Source organism: Berghia stephanieae, chromosome 14 (genome assembly GCF_034508935.2).
Source record: "Berghia stephanieae isolate SIO BIC M18660-M18661 chromosome 14, UCSD_Bste_1.3, whole genome shotgun sequence".
Lineage (NCBI taxonomy): Eukaryota > Metazoa > Mollusca > Gastropoda > Nudibranchia > Aeolidiidae > Berghia > Berghia stephanieae.
Genome location: NC_088373.1, coordinates 11,668,639 through 11,691,029, shown reverse-complemented (window position 1 = coordinate 11,691,029; position 22,391 = coordinate 11,668,639). Strand labels below are relative to the sequence as shown.

General features: G+C 35.4%; 1 protein-coding gene across 12 annotated transcripts in view; it reads left to right on the top strand.

Moving 5' to 3' along the window:
* The window catches only part of LOC144959991 (AMP deaminase 2-like), a 90,749-nt gene extending 68,636 nt beyond the window's left edge, over nucleotides 1–22,113 (top strand). For all 12 annotated transcript variants that reach the window (XM_078892902.1, XM_078892899.1, XM_078892896.1 and 9 more), the window contains 12 exons: nucleotides 9,154–9,373; nucleotides 9,703–9,832; nucleotides 11,296–11,436; nucleotides 12,498–12,560; nucleotides 14,022–14,153; nucleotides 14,598–14,761; nucleotides 15,810–15,936; nucleotides 16,399–16,562; nucleotides 17,706–17,826; nucleotides 18,517–18,690; nucleotides 19,219–19,329; nucleotides 20,791–22,113. In XM_078892902.1, the coding sequence (XP_078749028.1) occupies nucleotides 9,154–9,373; nucleotides 9,703–9,832; nucleotides 11,296–11,436; nucleotides 12,498–12,560; nucleotides 14,022–14,153; nucleotides 14,598–14,761; nucleotides 15,810–15,936; nucleotides 16,399–16,562; nucleotides 17,706–17,826; nucleotides 18,517–18,690; nucleotides 19,219–19,329; nucleotides 20,791–20,979 (1,736 nt within the window). In that variant the 3' untranslated portion in view covers nucleotides 20,980–22,113. The remainder of the gene's footprint in view (nucleotides 1–9,153; nucleotides 9,374–9,702; nucleotides 9,833–11,295; nucleotides 11,437–12,497; nucleotides 12,561–14,021; nucleotides 14,154–14,597; nucleotides 14,762–15,809; nucleotides 15,937–16,398; nucleotides 16,563–17,705; nucleotides 17,827–18,516; nucleotides 18,691–19,218; nucleotides 19,330–20,790) is intronic.
* The last annotated feature ends 278 nt before the right edge of the window (nucleotides 22,114–22,391 follow it).

The following is a 22,391-nucleotide window of genomic DNA, read 5'->3' as shown; positions in this document are numbered from 1 at the left end:
TTTGAATTGAATATAAGTGTCGAGGATTCTAGAATGAATTTTCAACCAGCTTTTGGTGTTGTCATGGTAGTTGGCAATGTCAGTGGCGGGCTGGATACATAGGACAAGAGAAGGGGAATTTTCTCACCCTTCCTCTCTCTGTCTATCACTCTCTCTCTCTCTATCTCTCTCTCTCTCTCTCTCTCTCTCTTTCTCTCTCTCTCTTTCTCTCTCTCTCTCTCTCTCTCTCTCTTTCTTTCTCTCTCTCTCTCTCTCTCTCTCTCTCTCTCTCTCTCTCTCTCTCTCTCTCTCTCTCTCTCTCTCTCTCTCTCTCTCTCTCTCTCTCTCTCCCATTTAGTCAGTTTTCAAAGGTTTTCTTTAAACAAGACTGGTCTTTAAAGAAGACACCCTGGTCACATCAAACAACAGATTGGCTGTTTTTGGACAATTTACGATATTTAAAGTCAAAGAGCCTCCTGACCCGAGTCCATTCTGAAAAGTGCAACGAGGCTAGAAACTATTTTCAAAAGTGCAGCCTCCCCAGAAAATATTTATAAAAAGAACAGCAGGGCCAGAAACTATTTTGTAAAATACAGCCTGGTCTGAAAATATTTTGAAATGTACAACCTCAACATGAACCATCTCTAAAAGTACAGCTAGGCAAGAAACCATTTTGAAAAACATACCTGGCCAGGAACCATTTTGAAAAGCACAACCTGGGCGGTGAACTATGTTCAAATCCCAAAAAAATTTTTTTTTAAATAGCTAAGTTGCCCAATAGGCTATTTCGAAATACGCATCCTATCCAGCTTGACATAATTTCAAAACAATAACAGGCCAGCCCACCACTTGCTTTTGTGATAGAATACTTATTAATGTATTGGAAATGTGTTTGGTATTTTCTGTTGTGGAAAAATCAATGACGATGTGTCTTGTCTTTGCAATGTGTTGTTGGTTGTTGTTTTATCCAGTAGAAACAGAATTTGTTGTATCAACAGCTCTGCACGACTGACAAAATCATAAGGAAAGATAATAATACACAATGATATATCTGTAGATAACATTTCCTTTATTCATCCCATTGGAAGAATTTTTTTTAGAGGGTCTAGTTCTAAAAACAAGTTTGAAATGAATATAATTTGTGTTAAATGTTTTAGGTGTGTTAGATAGTTTACACGGACGTCTTGTTGTGTGTATTTGTGATTGATGTTATTGTTATGTTGTTGACTTTGACCTTTACCCTCCTCCTCCTCATCCTCCTGTCTCCTATATTATAGGGGATGACGATGACTACGTGTCGCCTGTGCCACGTAAGGATGGTTGGTGTGTTGTCTGGTCTTTAAATGGCTACTACAACAATCATTGAATCTTTCAGTCCTGTTTTCAGGATTAGGTTGATTGATTGATTGATTGATTGATCAATCACTTGGAAAATTGGTGATTGATGGGATAGTTCAGTACATTGATTGATTGATTGATTGATTGATTTACTGACTAGAATCATTGAATCATTCTTTCCCATTTTCATAAAAAAGTTTGATTGATTGATTGATCAATCATTTGGAAAATTGGTGATTGATGGGATAGTTCAGTACATTGATTGATTGATTGATTTACTGACTAGAATCATTGAATCATTCTTTCCCATTTTCATAAAAAAGATTGATTGATTGATTGATCAATCATTTGGAAAATTGGTGATTGATGGGATAGTTCAGTACATTGATTGATTGATTGATTGATTTACTGACTAGAATCATTGAATCATTCTTTCCCATTTTCATTTTTTAAAAAGTTTGATTGATTGATTGATCAATTGATTTGGAAAATTTGTGATTGTTGGGATAGTTCAATCAACTGATTAATAAATCAAATTGATTGGCTGATTGAGTGATTGATCGATTGTTTTATTTTTTGGTTGATTGATTTGGTCATTTGATTGATTGATTTTTAATTTTTGATTGATTGATTTGTCTATTGATCAAATGATCCATTGACTGATTGACCTATTGATCAACAATAAACTGGCCCAGATGGTCAATTGGTTGATCATTCGATTGATTGATAGAAATATTGATCGATATGACACTTCAATTGGTCAATCTGTTGACTGACCCTTTGATTGATCAATAGAGAGATTGATTAACCCAACGATTCATCATTAGTCAATCAATTGATCTATCCTTCTGTTGATTGATAACATGATTGATCAACTCGAGAGTTTATCAGTCAATCATTTGATTGATCTTTAGAGTGATTGATTGATTGATTGAAGGTTTGATTGCTACACTTTAGATATATTAGACTACGAAGTATGTATGCTGCCTTTCTCTTCTTTCCTTTAACCTGGACTCCCTTTAATAATCCTTTTGCTGATAATGGAAAAACGAGAGTTTCACATACCTATTCCTTTTAAGGTCATAATTTACACAACACCTCTAAAGCTTCTATAAAAGATTTTCAGTGAATAATGGAATATCAAATTATGATGTTATGGTAACCACAATTAGTATGAGCGAGGGAGGGGGGGGGGGGGCAGTCGTAATAATTCAGATACTGATGGCTCATTTCGGGTGACGCAATGGATGATATTTGAAATAGTGTTTACAGCATTAAAATTTCCTTATCAATTATCAGTTCTACTAAATAAATTAGAAACAATTCAGAAAAATGAATTCTACGGCCCAAGAAAAGAAGGGGGGGGGGTTGTGATAAGGTGATTGTGTTGTAAATTTAGAGAAGTATTCAATATTTCGGATTTAGTTGAAAATAGGGCCACTTAAGGCATTTTTCTTTGAAGTTAAGATAACTTGTGATACTATCCTACGTGTGAGTGTTGGAGCTATTGTAATCATGGAGTCTAGACAGATTTAGAAAATAAAGAGACGATTTTACCATATTGTTATTGCTATGTAAATAAGAGTTTACAGATTTGAAAACTCTCTCTCTCTCTCTCTCTCTCTCTCTCTCTCTCTCTCTCTCTCTCTCTCTCTCTCTCTATCTCTATCTATCTATCTATCTATCTATCTTTCTCTCTTCCTGTCTGTCTCTCTTCCACCCCCACCCTCAACACACACGGTTCTCATGGTCCACGTAATCAATTCCATATGGCTAATTATTTACATGATACAATCTTCTTTCTAGACTTAACTCGTTTTCAATTGGAGTACGTGTTTGTTTTCAACCAATAATAATAATAATATACTAACAACACTCGTGTCTTTGTGGATTGCCCCAAACCCCATTCTCCCTTTAAAAATTATACTGCTGCCCAAATGATGATGGGAGATAGAGTGTATGGAGAAGTGTCAGATGAAAACAGTGAAGAAAAATATTAGAAAAGTGAGTGGAGCAGGCACTTATTTTGATAATAGCAAGAAATGAAGGGAGTCGGGAAGTGCCATAAGACAAAAGAGAATAAAAACTTAGCAGCGTGGATAGCTCATACAGTAGAGTCACCATCTCCCCGTCCAGGCGGAGTTGTCGTGATTGTACCAGTAAGGTTGCGGGTCCGAGCCCCCATTGCCGCTGCGAAGTTTTTATTCTCTGTTGTCTTCTGGCACTTTCCTACTCATTTCATTTCTTGTTGAAGAAAAATATCACAGTGTCAGAGAACCAAACCCGGAATCCGTTTGATATTGGATAACTCAGTGGCTCGTGTGACTGCTCTCTCTCTCTCTCTCTCTCTCTCTCTCTCTCTCTCTCTCTCTCTCTCTCTCTCTCTCTCTCTCTCTATCTCTCTCTCTCTCTTCTCTCTCTCTCTCTCTCTCTCTCTCTCTCTCTCTCTCTCTCTCTCTCTCTCTCTCTCTCTCTCTCTCTCTCCACACAAGATGATGGATGTCTCATCAATTTGATCCCGGGTTTGGGCTCTCTGACATTGTGATATATTTCTTCTCTGTTTTCATCTGGCATTTCTCCATACACTCATTAGTATTGATAGAAGTACCCACTCCACACTGTTTTCTTCAGAATGTATTCTGCTGCCCATAACACATAACAACCTAAAAGGAAACTATTGTAGTTCAATTATATTGAATTTTATAGTCCTTTTATATTTATACATACTATTCGTTAAGATTATTCTGTTGGTGCAAGATTTATTAAAGCTTACTGCACTACAGATCTGCCTCATGATATTATCACCATTGCTTATCTGACCCTGCAGGAAATAAAAATCTCGACTTTGCCCAGGATCTAACTCTGTCCCTTTATATGTGAAGCGAGTGCTCTACCAACTGAGCCATCTGGACTCACACACACACACACACACACACACACACACACACACACCTACCTTTTGCCCAGTGGCTATGGAAAACAACTCCCCCACGAATTGTTGACTTGTTGGAACAAAAATGGTCACTTACCCTCTGTCCGTCTTGTTCTTAACAAACATTCTCAAGAAGTCTCGCCTCAATCTTTTCACCTCGGCAGCCGTTAGTTCGCTTCCAAGTAGTTCTTCTGGCTCTTCCTTTCACTTACTTTACAAACAAACACAATACTGGTTTTAGCAAAGCTTGTTGGTTCGTTGCAGACTCGGGGTCGGACATATTGCCTGTGGTCCCCACGGTGGGCATAGAGTCGTGGTCCTCCATCGATATAATACTAAGGCGTATGCATTCTAATACTGAGAGCGATTCTTTCTCCTTCGCCAATGATCAGCCTGACCTTGTTGGTTGTAAGAAAAGTGTCACAGTTTTTTCTTGTTTCTTTGATTTAAAAAATTTTTTGTTCTTCCTTTTATTTCAACCCTCTCGAGTTCATATGCATGAAAAATCGAACAAATTTGTTTTGATTTTAAATGAGGGTGAACTCGATAAAGTTAAACTTGAAAACAGAAGTATTTTCTTTTTCCTAGTTTGTATATTTATTTGCTTAATCATTTGGTTTTATAATATTTGAATATCCAACTTTTTCAGTTTAAAAATTAAAATTGAGTTTTCTTACTTTGTTTTTGAGTTTTCTTACTTTGTTTTAATTGCTTCTTCCCTGTCTTTCTTTCTTTTTTAAAATAAAAATACTTTACTTTGGCTATATCCAGATGTTATTGATAGCTAAATATATACATCATAATATGATGCCGATCAGCTAACACATTTTGTAGAGTCTGCTCAACGTTGCGCTATTTTTTTGGTGGATGGATGGCTTGCTATTTGGATTTTTACTATTAAAACAAAATGTACACCATTCATTTTTCATTATATAAATGATATTATAAGCCACAGGGCCAAATAGTCACTTAAGATAAGATTTTAACACTGATATTGTGTGTTAAACATATCTTTACATTGCATGGATGTTTAAATTTTTAAATAAATTTTTACAGTGAGAGAAAGTGAACAATTTAAAAAAAATTATGGGATAACACATTTGTCTTTATAGCTGTCCATAAATCGACTGATTAAGATGGCCTCCCAATTCATCAGAATAATGATAATAATAATAACTTATATAGCGCTTCACCCTGTTGTCACAGTCTCTAAGCGCTTTACAGTGACATAAAACGAAACATTACAGTAAAACAAGCGTAAATGGAAAAGTGATACAAATTCAATTTAACAACTATGAAACATGATATTAGTATAGCAACTTATGACGAAAAAAAAAAAAGATAAAACTTTAAACAAGATTTGAAAGTTGTCAACGAATCCGAGCATCTCACATGTGATGGGAGAGAGTTCCAAAAATGGGGCACTGAAAAAGGAAAGGATTGCTCACCTATATTTGACGCAAGGTCTTAGGTTTGACAAGGATTGGATTGATTAATTAACCCCCCAAACTTCATTCAGTTGCTCTGTGTTGATAGAGGACACTTATTTTGTCTTTAATCCACACATGCACTCATTAATGTTTTGGGTTTTTTCTGGTCCTTTCTTGTCCTTTTGACCTGATAACACGTGTCTCCATGTCTTCAATGCCATGCTCTGACAAAATACAATTTGGTTGTTTGTTTGTTTTTTTGTTGTTTTTTTTTATAAAAGAAAATCTTGTTAGTTAAAAACTAAACTTGTAATAAATCCCATTGAAGTACGTTTAAAATTCTCGTATGTTACAACTAACTAAATGCGGCCACTTGTTTTTTGTAGATTGAATTATTTATTTCAATTATAGGAAACACATTTAAATAAGTTTTGAACATCAGAAAAAGTTAAACATTTATCAACAACATTGCATACGATGTGATGCACAAGATTTGTCTTAATGACTCATTAAGTGAATATTATGTATTTTACTATATTTTTTTTTTATCTTCTTCTTCCTTTGTTCGTTGGTTTGTTTTTCATTTATTTTTGTTCCGTTTCAGAGCCTTAGTTATATTTGTTTTCAAAATATGTATACGCCTTAACACAAAAAAAAATTGTTACCTAACGTCTTGTTATTTTATTTGTCGAATTATATGTAGAAACCTATAGGTATGTGAATACGATAACCATTGTAATTAAAACATTTGTGTGATGTAATGGAAAAGTATCCAGATGAACTGTTTGCAATGAATTAACACACTGTATGTGCATGGCGTGTTGTACTTGTTTTATTGGAAATCGCTTGCTTTGTTTATGATTTAGTAGAGACAAGGATTTGATATTGGTAGTACATAATTCTAGTAGTGAGTGTGTGTGTGTGTGATTTATTATATATTGTGTGAGCTAAATAATAATCTCTACCATGCTAGTGGCCATAGCACTGTGATGCACTGAGAAATTACTTCTTTTATTTTTTTAATTTTATTTTGGCCTGGAATATTTTTCCTTCAACTATGTAACCACATGCTCCGAAATGGTATTGTACCGGAATGAATGAAAAAAAAAAACGTCTTGAGTTTTTATATAGCACAATATCCACTAAACATGCTCAAAGCGCTTTACAAAGGGTCCCTGGCCAATAACAACGTTTAACATGTAGGACGGAACATGAAGCCTGTTAGGCGATATTACATTTGTTGTTTTTTTTTGGATAGAGACAATGCTGTTAATGGCCAGGTACTCATGTTACAACTGAGGACGGTGAGAGAATGTGATTAAAGAGCCTTTTCCAAGGACTCGACTATGCATGTGCCGAGCGAGGCTCGATTCCAGGACCTTCCGATCCGAAAGCAGGTGTCATCCCATTAGACCACTTAGCCGATTGGCAATGAAGGATTTTATAATCACAATGATTGACGATATGAAATATGCTAGTTATTCTCAGTTTTAGAAGCGATTGTCATTTTCCTTTATAAATGTAAAACGAAAAAAATTTTTTTATTGAATTCTCACATTTTGGACTGTAAATTCAATTTTCAGCATTTAAATCACCCCAACTTAAAACTGTTTTGAAGTGGAAGGTTACATATTATATGAACTAGGACGACAATGAATTTAAAGCCTCAGGTTTTTTAAATAATGTTTTTTTTTTCAAGTTGAGAGTTGTTTTTAATTTATTGAATTAGTTAACAACAATTTCATGCCGTTGTTATATAAAAAGGTGTATAGTCCGTGTGTGGTTGAGTAGCTATGATATATTAATTTGTATTGACTAAAGGGAAATAATAAGTAACTGGAATATTTTTTAATCAAATATGAATAAACTTGTCTGTTAATAAAAAAAATATAAATAAATAAAATTGAGCGTTTATATAGTGCAATATCCACTAAATGTGCTCAAAGCGCTTTACAAGGGGTCCCTGGTCAACAGCAACATTTAACATGTAGGACGGGACATGACGCCTGTTAGGCGATATTACAATTTTTCGGACAAAGACAACGCTGTTTACGGCCAGGTACTCATTTTACACCTGGGTACGGTGAGAGAATGTGAGTAAAGAGCCTTTTCCAAGGACTCAACTATGCGCCGAGCGCGAGGCTCGAACCCAGGACCTTCCGATCCGAAAGCGAGTGTCATACCACTAGACCACATAGCCGCAATATAGCGCATTCATACGGATTTGTCATGCTCAATTCACTTCACAATGTTTCATTTATTCCCCCCAGCAGAATATATATATATAGAACCATATTTCCATTTCTTATTGTACCTGTCGCCCATTCAGCATCCGTTTTGTACTAATACTCTTGCAATATCCATCTCTGCCTATACCCAGGTACTCATTTACACTAGAGCCGAGTAGGGGTAAATTATGTGTTAAGTGCCTTACCCAAAGACACAATGTCGGAACCAGAATTTCCACAATATTTGTCTCCCATCCGTTTTAGTACCCAGTGAATTATGAATTATTTCACATTTATTAATTGGTACCATAGAGGTCTTTTTTGGAAGCAATTTTGATTCAATAATATTTTAGTCTTGAAAATGTGTGATCTACTGCTCTTAACTGGTTTCAAAATGGATTCAATTTATTATCGTTGTTATTATTATAATTATCATCATCTTTACCATTATTATTAAAATAGATATTGTAATTATTATTATTATTATTATTATTATTATTATTATTATTATTATTATTATTATTATTATCATCATCATTATAACATCATCGTCACAATCAAATATTGAAATGATTCAAATCAATGCAATATGTTTTGTTTTTTTTCCTTCCCCCTCTCCCTTTCTATTTTCCATCACGTGGTTGATATGACGTCTGCCTTCATCCACCAACCAACCAACTATCCACCCCCACCCCACCCCACCCTTTCAACGCACCTATCCATTCGTCCACCTACTTACTCACCTGCTGCCATTTGGTGTGTATATTACGTGTGTGACTGACTTCCATCTGATGTGATGTGATGTCACCTTCTCTCGTGTGTGCCTTTGCTCCTGTGTGTGTGACATCCGTGAACGCCACCATCACCGCCACCACAATTGCCACCTTCGCAACAAACAACCACTGCTCTGTTGTATCATCATCATCACCACCATCACCACAACCACAATCGCCACCTTCGCAACAAACAACCACTGCTCTGTATCATCATCAACATCATCATCATCGTCATCATCATCATCATCATCACCACCACCACCACCACCACCATCACTACTTCCTAAATCATGTTATTCCACAAACATACATGCACACACAAAATCGGTTTGTCTCTCTCTCTCTCTCTCTCTCTCTCTCTCTCTCTCTCTCTCTCTCTCTCTCTCTCTTTCTATCTATCTATCTCACCTACACACTCATACACATGGACACAACACAACACACGCACACACACACACATATATACACAGACCACCCAATACACCCACCCCCGGTATCCGGCGATCCTTTCAAAATGAGATTCGAACCCCCAGCCAACTGCGTATGCCGCTTCAAAGAAGGCGTCATGGTGGTGTATCCAGACCAAGAGTCATGTGATGAGGAGAAACCTTTTGACTGGGATCACCCAAACAGGGACGACTACATTCGGGACCAGAACATCATGTTTGCCCTCATCTCAGATGGACCACTGTGAGTTTTTGGTTCTATAGAAACTAAATTATTGATTAATTTTGTGTAATGCTATACTCAAAATTGGAAAAATGCATTTAAAATGACCATGAGTTTTATTCAACTACCATTAACATGCAAAAACTAAAAATACTAGTTTTGATACTACGCCTATAATTTGTTTCTGAAAAATGTAATAAATAGGCATGGGGTAAAAGTAACCCGGATAAACTACGGCTATAGTCGGTGTTACGGTTGAGTGAGTTGATATAATATTTATTCAGTTATATTAGAATCAATCAAGGATAAGCGTAAAACAGGAAATTGATTGTCTCCCCTTCATCTTCCAGGAAGTCGTTCTGTTTCCGTCGTCTGAGTTACCTGGCCAATAAGTTTCAGCTCCACGTCTTACTCAACGAACTCAAGGAGTCAGCCGCCCAGAGAGACGTACCTCACAGAGATTTCTACAATGTGCACAAGGTATGACCCCCTTCCCCCCCCCCCCCTCCTCCTCACAAAAGAATAGGATGCAAAGAACAGTGATGCCCTTTTGGAACCAAAATTTAATTAGGTTATTAAATATGTAACAACTCTAGTCACTTATGAGGATCTGATGGCGCTTGCAACAACATTAGGTCATTTCAGCACCAATTAATATGCAGATAGCCAAAAATAAAATTGTACATTTGTGGTTTTAAAAAAACCCAAGAAATATGTGAGACAAAGAGAACAGATTCATATGAAAAATGGAAATAAATTCCAATAATATTTTATCAATGTGTCTGGGTTGAGATTACCTAAAATTCCCTCCCAAATGCAAACATAAGATCGCACTAAGAGATACAAACTCACATGCTTGCAAAATATTATATATTCAAAGCTAAAAATCTGAACAATGCATAACAGAAAGACGATTTCGAATGAAAAAATTTCACCTCCTAAAAAAGGAATAATCCTTTTAACCGTTTCCTTCTTGGCTAATGATCCCAGCAAGGGAGAGAGCAAAACAAAGTTATCTCATTCCAGGACAAGAATAGAGAGAAATGTGAAAAGGGTAAATAGATATAGGGGAATAGAAGGTATAGCAAGGGTGGCTGCCTCAGCCTACCCAGAAAAAAGTAAGACAAAGAGAATAGATTCATATGAAGAATGGAAATATATTCCAAGAATATTTTATCAATGTGTCTGGGTTGAGATTACCTAAAATTCCCTGTCAAACAGATCTGCCAACTACTGAGAAAAATTGGTAGAATTAGGAAATGTTGGCTCCATTTTCAGAACTTAATGAGCATCTTTAAGTCAGTAAAATTCATTGAAAATGGATTGGTTGATGCCAAACTACATCATTTTAAGGATTTTGAGGTGTTATTAAATCCTTGCCTAAGTAAAATGTTGATTTATAAAGATAAGAATAAGATTTCTATTTTTTTAAACTCGTACAAACTACAAATTTTTAACTTTTCAAGTAGGCGGAAGACATCACCTCCAGAGTGAGCATTTAACATTTTGTGAATGAGAAAAGAATCTATGTCTCCTCCAGGACTCCAATCCAAGGCCATTTAGATCCAAAGACAAGGGATTTACTCATAATAATAATAATAATAATAATAATAATCATAATAATAGACTCTTATAGAGCGCACGGTATCCTCAACAATGAGGCTCTTGGCGCTTTAAATTACATCAACACAAAACAATATTTAAAGTTTATGACATCAAAAAAGAAATGTTTTCAAGGATTTCTTGAAAACAGACAATGATTCGGATTCTCATGCGCTCTCCTATGTTGTCTTCAAGAAAGGCCATTTTAAAAACCCATTATTTTTTCATAAACATTTTGTTAAAGAAACTTATGCAGTAGTTGTCAAGTTTCTGGCTGTCTTTGGTCTTTGAATGATAATTATCATGAAGACTTTTTCCATCTATTTTTTTTTAAAATTCAGGTGGACACCCACGTACATGCATCATCCAGCATGAATCAGAAACATTTGCTGAGGTTCATCAAGAAGACAGTCAAGAATTGCAGGGACGATTACGTCTTCGTTGACAAGAAGAACACAGGAAAGGCCATGACCATGGCACAGGTAATATAAGGTTGAAATTTATTTTTTTTAAATTGAGCTTTTATATAGTGCAATATCCACTAAACGTGCTCAAAGCATTTTACAAGGGATCCCTGGCCAACAGCAACATTTAACATGTACAACGGGACATGACGCCTTTTAGGCGATATTACAAATTTATTTTGGATAGAAACAACGCTGTTAACGGACAGGTACTCTTTTTACACCTGAGTACAAGGAGAGAATTTGAGTAAAGAGCCTTCTCCAAGGACTCAACTATGCGCCGAGCGAGGCTCAAACCCAGGACCTTCCGATCCAAAAGAGAGTATCATACCACTAGACCACATAGCCGCAAGGTTCATTCTCGATCTTGGTCCTTTTGCATGTGAAGTGAATGCTCTACCAACTGAGCTATTGGGACTCTATAGGGTTCATCAGTCTTGAGTAAAATCATGAACGGAAGTGTATTGCCCTGTGACACATGAATCTTAAAGTCATTCTGGTTTTGGTAGCATTTGGAAGGGCTGTAGGACATGTTTGCTATCATTTGGATTAGATGCTTATCTGTGCGGCTGTGTGGTCTTGTGGTTTGACACTTGCTTTCGGATCAGAAGGTCCTGGGTTCGAGCCTCGCTCTGCACATAGTTGAGTCCTTAGAAAAAGGCTCTTTACTCACATTCTCTCACCGTACTCAGGTGTAAATTGAGTCTATCTGGAATATAGTAATGTAGTTATGTCTTTATTGTTTGGTTTTTTTTTTTTGTTGGCTGAAGAAGGGTTTTGAGCCCGAAACATTTATTTGGTATTTTGTTCTTTTTAGAAACTGTTATATTCATTTTTTGTTTATTACTTTTTATAGTCCACAGCTTCTATCAGCCTAGTATCACTTTGACTTGGCATAATCTGGTAGTGATCGACTTATCGGAATATGAAACCTTTGCCCGTAAACATTTTACTTCATATATTGATAATGTGTCAATAAGTCCTTTAAACCTTAGACATCTTTGCAACCCAAATGCTACAAACGCAAAGAAATTATTATTCATTCAAACTCTTTATCATATTTTGTTTCTTCCTCACAGGTGTTTGAATCCCTCAAATTGACCCCATATGACCTCAGTGTGGACATGCTGGACGTACATGCAGTAAGTTAAAAATTTGGATTTAGTATATGTATTATAACACCCCTTTAATTAATGTTGAGGCTATCATGGACAGACAGGTATACGAACGAGGAAGTGTTGGAGAAGGTGAGAAAGGGAAGAATGTTGATAGATATCATCAGAAAGAGATAGTTACGGTTTCCGGGACATGTATGGAGAAGAGACGGAATAGAAAAGTTGGTAACATCTGGAATGATCGAAGGAAAGAGAGCTAGAGGAAGACAAAGAATGACATATCTAGATAACCAAAGAATGGCCAAATGTGATTTAAAAAGCAACACAGATTTCATGCACACCGCAGAGGATCGTGATTCGTGGAGACAGATGACCGGCAACGTGCTCAAGAGCACACGCCACCATGGATGATGATGGATGGACATGGATCGTGATTCGTGGAGACAGCTGACCGGCAACGTGCTCAAGAGCAAAAGCTACGATGGATGATGATGGATGGACATGGATCGTGATTCGTGGAGACAGATGACCGGCAACGTGCTCAAGAGCACAAGCTACGATGGATGATGATGGATGGACATGGATCGTGATTCGTGGAGACAGCTGACCGGCAACGTGCTCAAGAGCATAAGCCACCATGGATGATGATATATAGGAATAAACCAGTCGAGCTAAAAATGCAATAAAAAAGACTGCTGGTGATGTAATCGCATCATTTGCTTAAACAGTTTTAAATCAAAGGTCATGGTAAGCAGTCATTTATAGAAAAATGAATGACTTCTGACCTTCACCTTTCAAAATAATTTTCTATGCTCTGCACACCTGAACTTGTGTCGAGTTGGGTCACAATAACTTGTTATGTCATTTGAATATTAAATGCAAAGGGGAGTAATACTCAGTGGTGTGATTTTATTTTTTTTATTTTATTTATTTTTATTTTTTTTGACACTTTAAATTAAACTAAAAATCCACTTCTGATATCAACTTACTTAAAAATCATATTTACTCTTCTGATATTTTAATATTTACTGACTTTAACGATGCTTTTATAGGAAATTGTACAACTGGGCTGTTATAATACAGTTTTTTTACCAATATTGAATATTTCGTAACCTCTGAGATAGTCCTCCCAAGGTCTGGCTCATCCCTTGGTACGAAAATCCAATACATGTCGAAACTGTATATTGTTCTCATTCTTTTTTATTTAAATCAATTTCTAGAATGATTTCTTATATCACTGCCTTTTCGGGTGTTTAGCTTTTGGTTTTTGTTTTGTTTTTTGTTTTCTTTTTGAAATTTCTTTTTTTATTTTATTTTCATTTTAAGGGAGGGGGGAGTGGAAGGGTCATGACATAACCTTGAAGTGTTCATTGCTGTTAGACACCTGAAAATAGCATTGGTTTATCATTAAATACGTTATATTTTAAATGTTCTTTTTTTTTTTTTTTTTTTTTTTGTTATTCATTTTTTTTTTTTTTTGTTATTCAGGACAGAAATACCTTCCACCGGTTTGACAAATTCAACACCAAGTACAATCCCATGGGAGACAACAGACTTCGTGAGGTTTTTCTAAAGACTGACAACTACATTGAAGGGACCTATTTTGCCAAAGTTATGAAGGTAGGTGTGTGTGTGAAATGTAATGTCTATTGCTATGAAAGTAATTGAAATTGCTATGTTTTATTTTTCATTGTATTTTTTTTAAAATATATATCTTAAGAATGCAAAACGCCTGGAGCCTGATTAAATCGGGGTAAGGCGCCATACAAATGCTATTTTTATTATTATTATTATTATTATTATTATTATTATTATTATTATTATTATTATTATTATTATTATTATTATTATTATTATTATTATTATCATTATTATTATTATTATTATTATTATTATTATTATTATTATTATTATTAATATTATTATCATCATCCTTATTATTATTATACCTGATTTGGTGACTTTTCCAAAAGATTCCTTTACATCCCCCTGCAGTGTGATTCAGAAAAGACAGCCACAGAACTATTAAGAACTCATTTTACTTCTCTTTTTTTTCTTCCCTAGGAAGTGATGGAGGACCTGGAGGAGAGCAAGTACCAGAATGCAGAGTACCGCTTGTCTATCTATGGTAGATCTATTGATGAGTGGGACAAGCTGTCTATTTGGGCCATCAAGAATCAGATGCACTCGGAAAATGTGCGATGGATGATACAGATTCCCAGGCTGTTGTAAGTAGTAGTAGTGGTATGAGGAGTAGGAGGAGAAGTAGGTGTAGTTGTAGTAGGAAGAGGAGGAGAAGTAGAAGTAGTAGTAGGAGAAGTATGTGCATCAGGAGAAGTAGGAGTAGTAGGAGGAGGAGAAGTAGGTGTATTCATTGGAGGAGAAATAGGAGTAGAAACATTAGGAAATGTTGGTGTAGTAGTAGGAGAAGTAGATGTAGTAGTGGGAAGAGGAGAAGTAGGTGTATTCGTTGTAGAAGTAGGAGTAGAAACATTAGGAAAAGTTGGTGTAGTAGTAGGAGTAGTAGTGGGAGGAGGAGAAGTAGGAGTAGTAGTAGGAGGAGAAGTAGAAGTAGGAGGAGGAGAAGTGGAAGTAGGTGGAGGCGAAATAGCAGTAAGAGTAGGAGGAGGAGGAGGAGTAGTAGGAAGAGGAGGAAAAGTAGGATTTAAGAATAGTAGGAGGAGAAGTAGGAGTAGTATTATCAGGTGGAGGAGAAATATGACTAGTAACAGGAGTCGGAAAAGTAGGAGTCGTAATAGTTATAGTAGTAGTAGTAGTAGTAGCAGTAGTTGACCTTCTGTAAAGCACTTTGAGCACGTTTAGTGGATATTGCACAATATAAACGCTCAGATTGTTGTTTTTTTAGTTGTATTAGTAGTCATGTTTGGTTTTTTTTAGTAGTAGTAGAAGTATTAGTAGTAGTCTTCATCGTCATTGGTAGTAGTAGTAGTTGATTGTTATGGTAGTAGATGTGACAACTGAAATTAATCTAAGTTAAGGTCCTTGAAAAGGCTCGTTACTCACATTCACTCACCACACTCAGATGAAAAATTAATACCTGGCCAGTAACCATGTTGTCTCTTTGAGAAAAAAGTTTTAAATTACAGGAAATATCACATTTTTGTAATGCTTGATCTGAGCTTATATATATAGCGCAATATCCACTAAATGTGCTCAAAAGTGCTTTACAAGCCAACAATAACATTTAACATATAATGTTAGACATAATGCCAGGAAGGCACAAATCATCAACCATACCCTTGTTTTTGTTGCCAGTGATGTCTATCAGTCCAACAAACTCTGTCAAACCTTCCAAGATTTCATCCACAACGTCTTTCAGCCTTTGTTCGAGGTCACCAATGACCCCAGTACACACCCAGAACTACACGCCTTTCTTCATCATGTGAGTAGTGACTGTCCTTCGTTCACTTATTGATGCTATGCATTTAGGTATAATACTCACATCTGCCAGTTGGATATAACGTACCAATGCACAAAACTGTGTCTAACCGTGAAAATTTATAGTCTGATTAATATAATTAAGTGAGAAGTAATCATTTATCTCCCCTGTTGTGCTGTTTAACATTGTTCAAACTTTAGTCTTAACTGGTATTTATCTCCCCTGTTGTTCTGTTTGCCATTGGTCAAACTTTAGTCTTAAATAGTATTTATCTCCCCTGTTGTACTGTTTACCATCGGTCAAACTTTTGTCTTAATTGATATTTATCTCCCCTGTTGTACTGTTTACCATAGGTCAAACTTTTGTCTTAATTGATATTTATCTCCCCTGTTCTACTGTTTACCATTGGTCAATCTTTAGTCTTAACTGATATTTATCTCCCCTGTTGTACTGTTTCTTTCCCAGGTGTCAGGATTCGACTCAGTCGATGATGAATCTAAACCAGAACATCTGATATTGAGCAGGGAATCCCCTCTCCCTGAAGATTGGACTGGCCCAGAGAACCCTCCTTACAGTTACTATCTTTACTACATGTATGCCAACCTGGTAGTCCTAAATAATTTCAGAAGGTGAGCGCCTACCACTAATGTAGACTTAATAGGATTCTATAGTCTGATGTCACATCCGCCCAGCAACGAGCAGCTTGGTTCTAAACAAAGAAAATCAGTACTTTTTATTCTTCATGCTGGCTAGAACTTTTTCACGTGTCGTGTGATCAGAATGTATAAAAGTTAAAACATGATCAGATTTATAATGTTGTTTTTCTCCTCTGGATACACTTTCATGCTCGTCTGAGAAATATTTCATAAGGGCATCCGCCATTGTTCTGATAGTTTAGAACCAGTTACTAAGTTACTTACTATGCGTCATTATGAGGGAAGTGACGTCACGACTGTTGAAGCCTAATGGTATGCACAGAATTTGTTAGTGACCAAATTTAAGAAAGATGGAACGATGGATGGGAAGATTGGAGGTAGATTGGTGGATATAGAGATTGAATGCTTGTCATTCTTAACCCACCTTGTAAGTATTTTACACTTCTTGATATATTGCTTATTTAGGATTGTAAAAGCTCAGACTATGTTGTTTTTCAATTATTTACAGGTCTGATTTCTTTGAAATAATTGTCTAGATTAAAGCTTCGAAAGTTCATTAAGGCTTTTCCTGGCTAATAACAATACTTTTTCTATGAACAAATTATATCATTAACATCAATTATAATAATAATAATAATTATAATAAAAATAGTAATAATAATAATAATAATAATGATTATGATGATGATGATAATAATAATAATAATGGTAATAATAATAATAATAATAATAATAGTAATAATAATAATAATAATAATAATAATAATAATAATAATAATAATAATAATAATAATAATAATAATAATAATAATAATAATAATAATAACAATGATAATATTAATCATAATAATAGTAACAATAATAATAATATTAATAATGATAATAATAATGATGATGATGATGATGAGGCAGATGAGGAAAATGATGATGATAAAGATAATAACAACATTTTTCTAAATTACCCTTTGTCTGTTACTTATATTCCTTTAATGAGATCAAGTCCTTAATTGATTATTTGCATTATAATTTTGTAGATAGATATAATCTCTGCATTAAAAAGAGCTATATAAATGAAAATGAGTACATAAAAACTGATTTATTTCAATTATTTCCCAGGGAACGCGGCATGAACACGTTTGTCTTACGTCCTCACTGTGGAGAGGCAGGCAATGTGACACATTTGGTCTCTGGGTTTCTGTTGACAGACAGCATTGCACACGGATTGGTGCTGAGAAAGGTGAATGTTTATATTTGTTTGTACGAAATTTGGGTTCATTTTGTTTGTTGCTCATTGTAATTTTAAGCTGATGGGTGGATTTTTTTTTCAATTGACCAAAGTAGTTTGTTTACTATAATAGACTTAGACTACAAACTTGTGTATAGATTATTTCGAAATTATACTAGACTGCTAGAAGATGTGGATTGTAAAAAGTAATGAACAAAAATTAAATGATTTATAACAGCTTCGAAAAAGAATGAAATGCCAAACAGGTAACGTTTTGGTCTCAAAACCCTTTCTCAGCCAAAAAACAAAAGCAATAAAAAATATTTCGTAATGTTCTATCAATTTTGTTATTGTCTGAAGAAGGGTCAGATATAATAATAAACTTTTATTCATCCCCAAGGGGAAATTTTTCGTTAGGGTCTATTCCAAGGGAAAATTGGAATAACCCAGGCGTCAGCCACACCGCAAATTGACCTAGGGCGAGGTGAATTGCTCAAGGCCACACAACAAGCCAGGTAGTCAAATTCGGTACCTTTTGAGTACAAAGCAAAGACCGTACCGTTGACCCAGATATGGGTCAGAAATATATTTTTCAAAGATAAACAGTTAGTTTTGGGATTTTAAAAATGTTGTTTTTTTGAGTTGTCTGTGACAGGTATAATAACACTTACATCCTCTGTCATCCATCTGTCCACCCTCCAGGTCCCAGTCCTTCAATACCTGTACTATCTGTCCCAAATCGGCATCGCCATGTCCCCTCTCAGCAACAACTCCCTCTTCCTCAACTACAACCGGAACCCTTTGCCAGAGTATTTCAGTCGTGGACTCAACGTTTCTCTCTCTACAGACGACCCTCTACAGTTTCACTTCACCAAGGTTTGTTATGCTATTCTTCTTTTTGACACATATTCACATACACACAAACCCACACACACACATACACACATAGACATTAGCTTCAACTCTTTTAGAGTACTTTAGTCACAGAAACAACAGACGACTCTCTACAGTTTCTCCTAGGTTTGTTTTGCTATTCTTCTTTTTAACTCATATTTACACTTTTGCTTACACAGGCACCCTCACACATACGCACACACACTTATTTCAAGTCTTTTAGAGTATTTCAGTCACAAAGACAACAGACGACTCTCTAAAGTTTCACCAAGGTTTGTTATATTCTTAGGCGCACACACACCACACACACACACACACACAAACATACAGGCATATACACTATTTTCAATTCTTTCAGAGTATTTTAGTCACAGAGATAACAGCTAACCTTTTACAGTTTCACTTCACAAAGTTAGTGTTATTCCTCTTTAAAACACACAAATGCACAAACAAACACACGCTTGCACAAGTTGATTCAATTCTGAACAGTGATATTTTTATCCAATCCAGGAACCTCTAATGGAGGAGTACAGTATCGCAGCTCAGGTGTGGAAGTTTTCAACCTGTGACATGTGTGAGATTGCCCGAAACAGTGTCTTGCAGAGTGGCTTCCCTTATGAGGTATCTGAAACACGACTCCCCCATCTCCATCCCATCCCCAACTGTAATCTCTCATTATTATTGCTGTTGGTCAGGGACCCCTTGTAAAGCGCTTTGAGCACGTTTCATAGACATTGCACTATATAAAAGCTCAACTATTTTTTTTTTTAATGTTGGGGTGAACTTGTCATCAAACGACCTTAGATAATAAAAAATACAAATATCGAAGTAACAACTTAGTGAGCAGGCACTGGTGTAAGATAGAATATTTGAAATGTGTGTATGAAACAGTGCCGCACAATGCAGAAAGAGAAATGCAATAAAAAAAATTTTAATCACAAAAGATCATCCTGCTTCGACGGGGTTGGTCCAGTCTTCCCTTGGAATAGACATCTAGATAACCACGCCTCTCGGACAGCAGTCATAATGTAAACAATGGCATTGATTGGGTAACATAGCGAACTACACAGATTTTACTATTGATGGGAATAAGTAAAATACTCACTGTACTGTTCTACCGCTTGGTCAGAAGAACCAACACTGAAAACTATGTGTAAACTTAAACTTTTACCATATGATCGAGAAAATCGTGTGCGTGATAACTAGTCACCCATCTGGCGGTACAAAAACAATAACAATGATCAGAGAGGGGTCGATTTCATTCACATTATTGTTTATAAACAACCAACTATGTTTGTCACAAATTCTATGTTTTGATTCGTCAAAAATCTATCGGTTAATATATCCTAGAAACAAATTTCCCCTATGGGATGAATAAAGGGAATTTTATTATTTATTTTATTTAATCAATTTCACCCTAAGCATGGACTGCTGCCAGATTACAGGCTCATATTTATTTATATATTTATGTAGATTTATTGATCTTCCTTCATTACACTACAAAGAAGAAGAGGAGTAAAATAAAAAAAATTAAAAAGAAAGAAAGAGGAAGAGGAGAGGAAAATCTCAAATTTCAGAATATAGAGTTTAAATTCAAATTTTATAGTTGGGGTCACCTCACTAAAATTCCTAAATGATGGAGTAGTTTCAAATGATTATAACACTAACACTAACAGTTGGTAGACTGAAAAAAATTTGATAAAGGTATCTGTTTTCCCCTTCAAAAGACAAAATAATGGTTGGTCACCAGACAATGCTTCAACCGAAATCAAAAGCTGATTCAGTAATGTTTTGTTTATTTATTTTTTCTGGAATTGTGTTGGGGTTTTTTTTTGGGTTGTTTTTTTTGTTTAATTTTTGATTTTGTTGTTTGAAAGTTTTGTTGCACACATATATTCATATTTATGAGCTTATTTCTTCACATTTCTCCATGCTAATTTAATGGCAATGGAACATTTCCCTCAGAGTCAGGGCGTCTGTCTCCTCTTACAACTTTTTTTTTTGCTCTTTTTTTTTTTCCTTCAAATTGCCATCTTCTCCTTTTAATGAAAGGCTCCCTCTTGATTTATCCTATATATCCAGATAAAACAACACTGGCTCGGTCCGTCCTACCTGAATGAAGGGATTGCAGGAAATGATGTCAGTCGTACCAACGTCCCAGATATCCGAGTGGCTTACCGCTACGATACGCTGGTGGATGAGCTGAGATGTATCTGTCGGGGTGCTCGAGGACTGGAGCACGAGGGCTGCACCAACAACACCAAGGGATGAGTTAAGCTAGCAAGATTACTGGCAAAAGGTTGAAAAAAAAAAATCTTAAAGGGCATGAAAATATCAAAACAAATAGCAAGGTCAGGGTAGTTTAAATAGACTACATGGTGATATTTAGTTAGCTGGCTCTGTCCATTAAAGTCTTTTGTGAAGGTTTTTTTCTTTTGTGTTGTGTGTATATTATGTGAGGATGATTTAGATAAAGTGAATATCAAAATGAAAAGAAATTAGGAAGTAGGCACGGTGCAAGATAAAGATTTGAAAAACAGACAAAGCAGAGAGGACAATACAAGAAGGGAAAAGGTTTTTTTCTTGTATATTTCTTTTTGATTTATCTGGCACTGCTTCACACACCCTTTTTAAGATCTTTATGAATTGAATACAAAGCTGTATGAGGACTCAGACTATAAAAAGCATTGACCAAAAAATTGAATATTACAGCTTCAAAAAGAAGGATAGAAAGAAAGAACAGATTTGTAGAAAGATAGAACAGATTTGTATAAAGAAAGAACAGATTCGTAGAAAGATAGAACAGATTTGCATAAAGAAAGAACAGATTTGTAGAAAGATAGAACAGATTTGTATAAAGAAAGAACAGATTTGTAGAAAGATAGAACAGATTTGTATAAAGAAAGAACAGATTTGTAGAAAGATAGAACAGATTCGTATAAAGAAAGAACAGATTTGTAGAAAGATAGAACAGATTTGTATAAAGAAAGAACAGATTCGTATAAAGAAAGAACAGATTTGCATAAAGAAAGAACAGATTTGTATAAAGATAGAACAGATTCGTATAAAGAAAGAACAGATTTGTAGAAAGATAGAACAGATTTGTAGAAAGGAAGAACAGATTCGTATAAAGAAAGAACAGATTTGCATAAAGAAAGAACAGATTTGTAGAAAGATAGAACAGATTCGTATAAAGAAAGAACAGATTCGTAGAAAGATAGAACAGATTTGTATAAAGATAGAACAGATTCGTATAAAGAAAGAACAGATTTGTAGAAAGATAGAACAGATTCGTATAAAGAAAGAACAGATTTGTATAAAGATAGAACAGATTTGTATAAAGAAAGAACAGTTTCGTAGAAAGATAGAACATATTCGTATAAAGAAAGAACAGATTCGTAGAAAGATAGAAAGAAAGAACAGATCTGTAGAAAGATAGAAAGAAAGAACAGATTCATAGAAAGAAAGATCAGATTCGTAGACAGATAGAAAGAAAGAAAGAACTGATTTGTAGAAAGAAAGAACAGATTTGTAGAAAGATAGAAAGAAAAAACAGATTTGTAACCAGAAACAGTTCAGGCTGAAACTCTCCATCAGCCAACAATATAAATGACATGATTACCATTTGACATGGTAGAAAAAAAAGAACAGGGAACAAGCACTGGTGTCAGATTTTTTTAAAA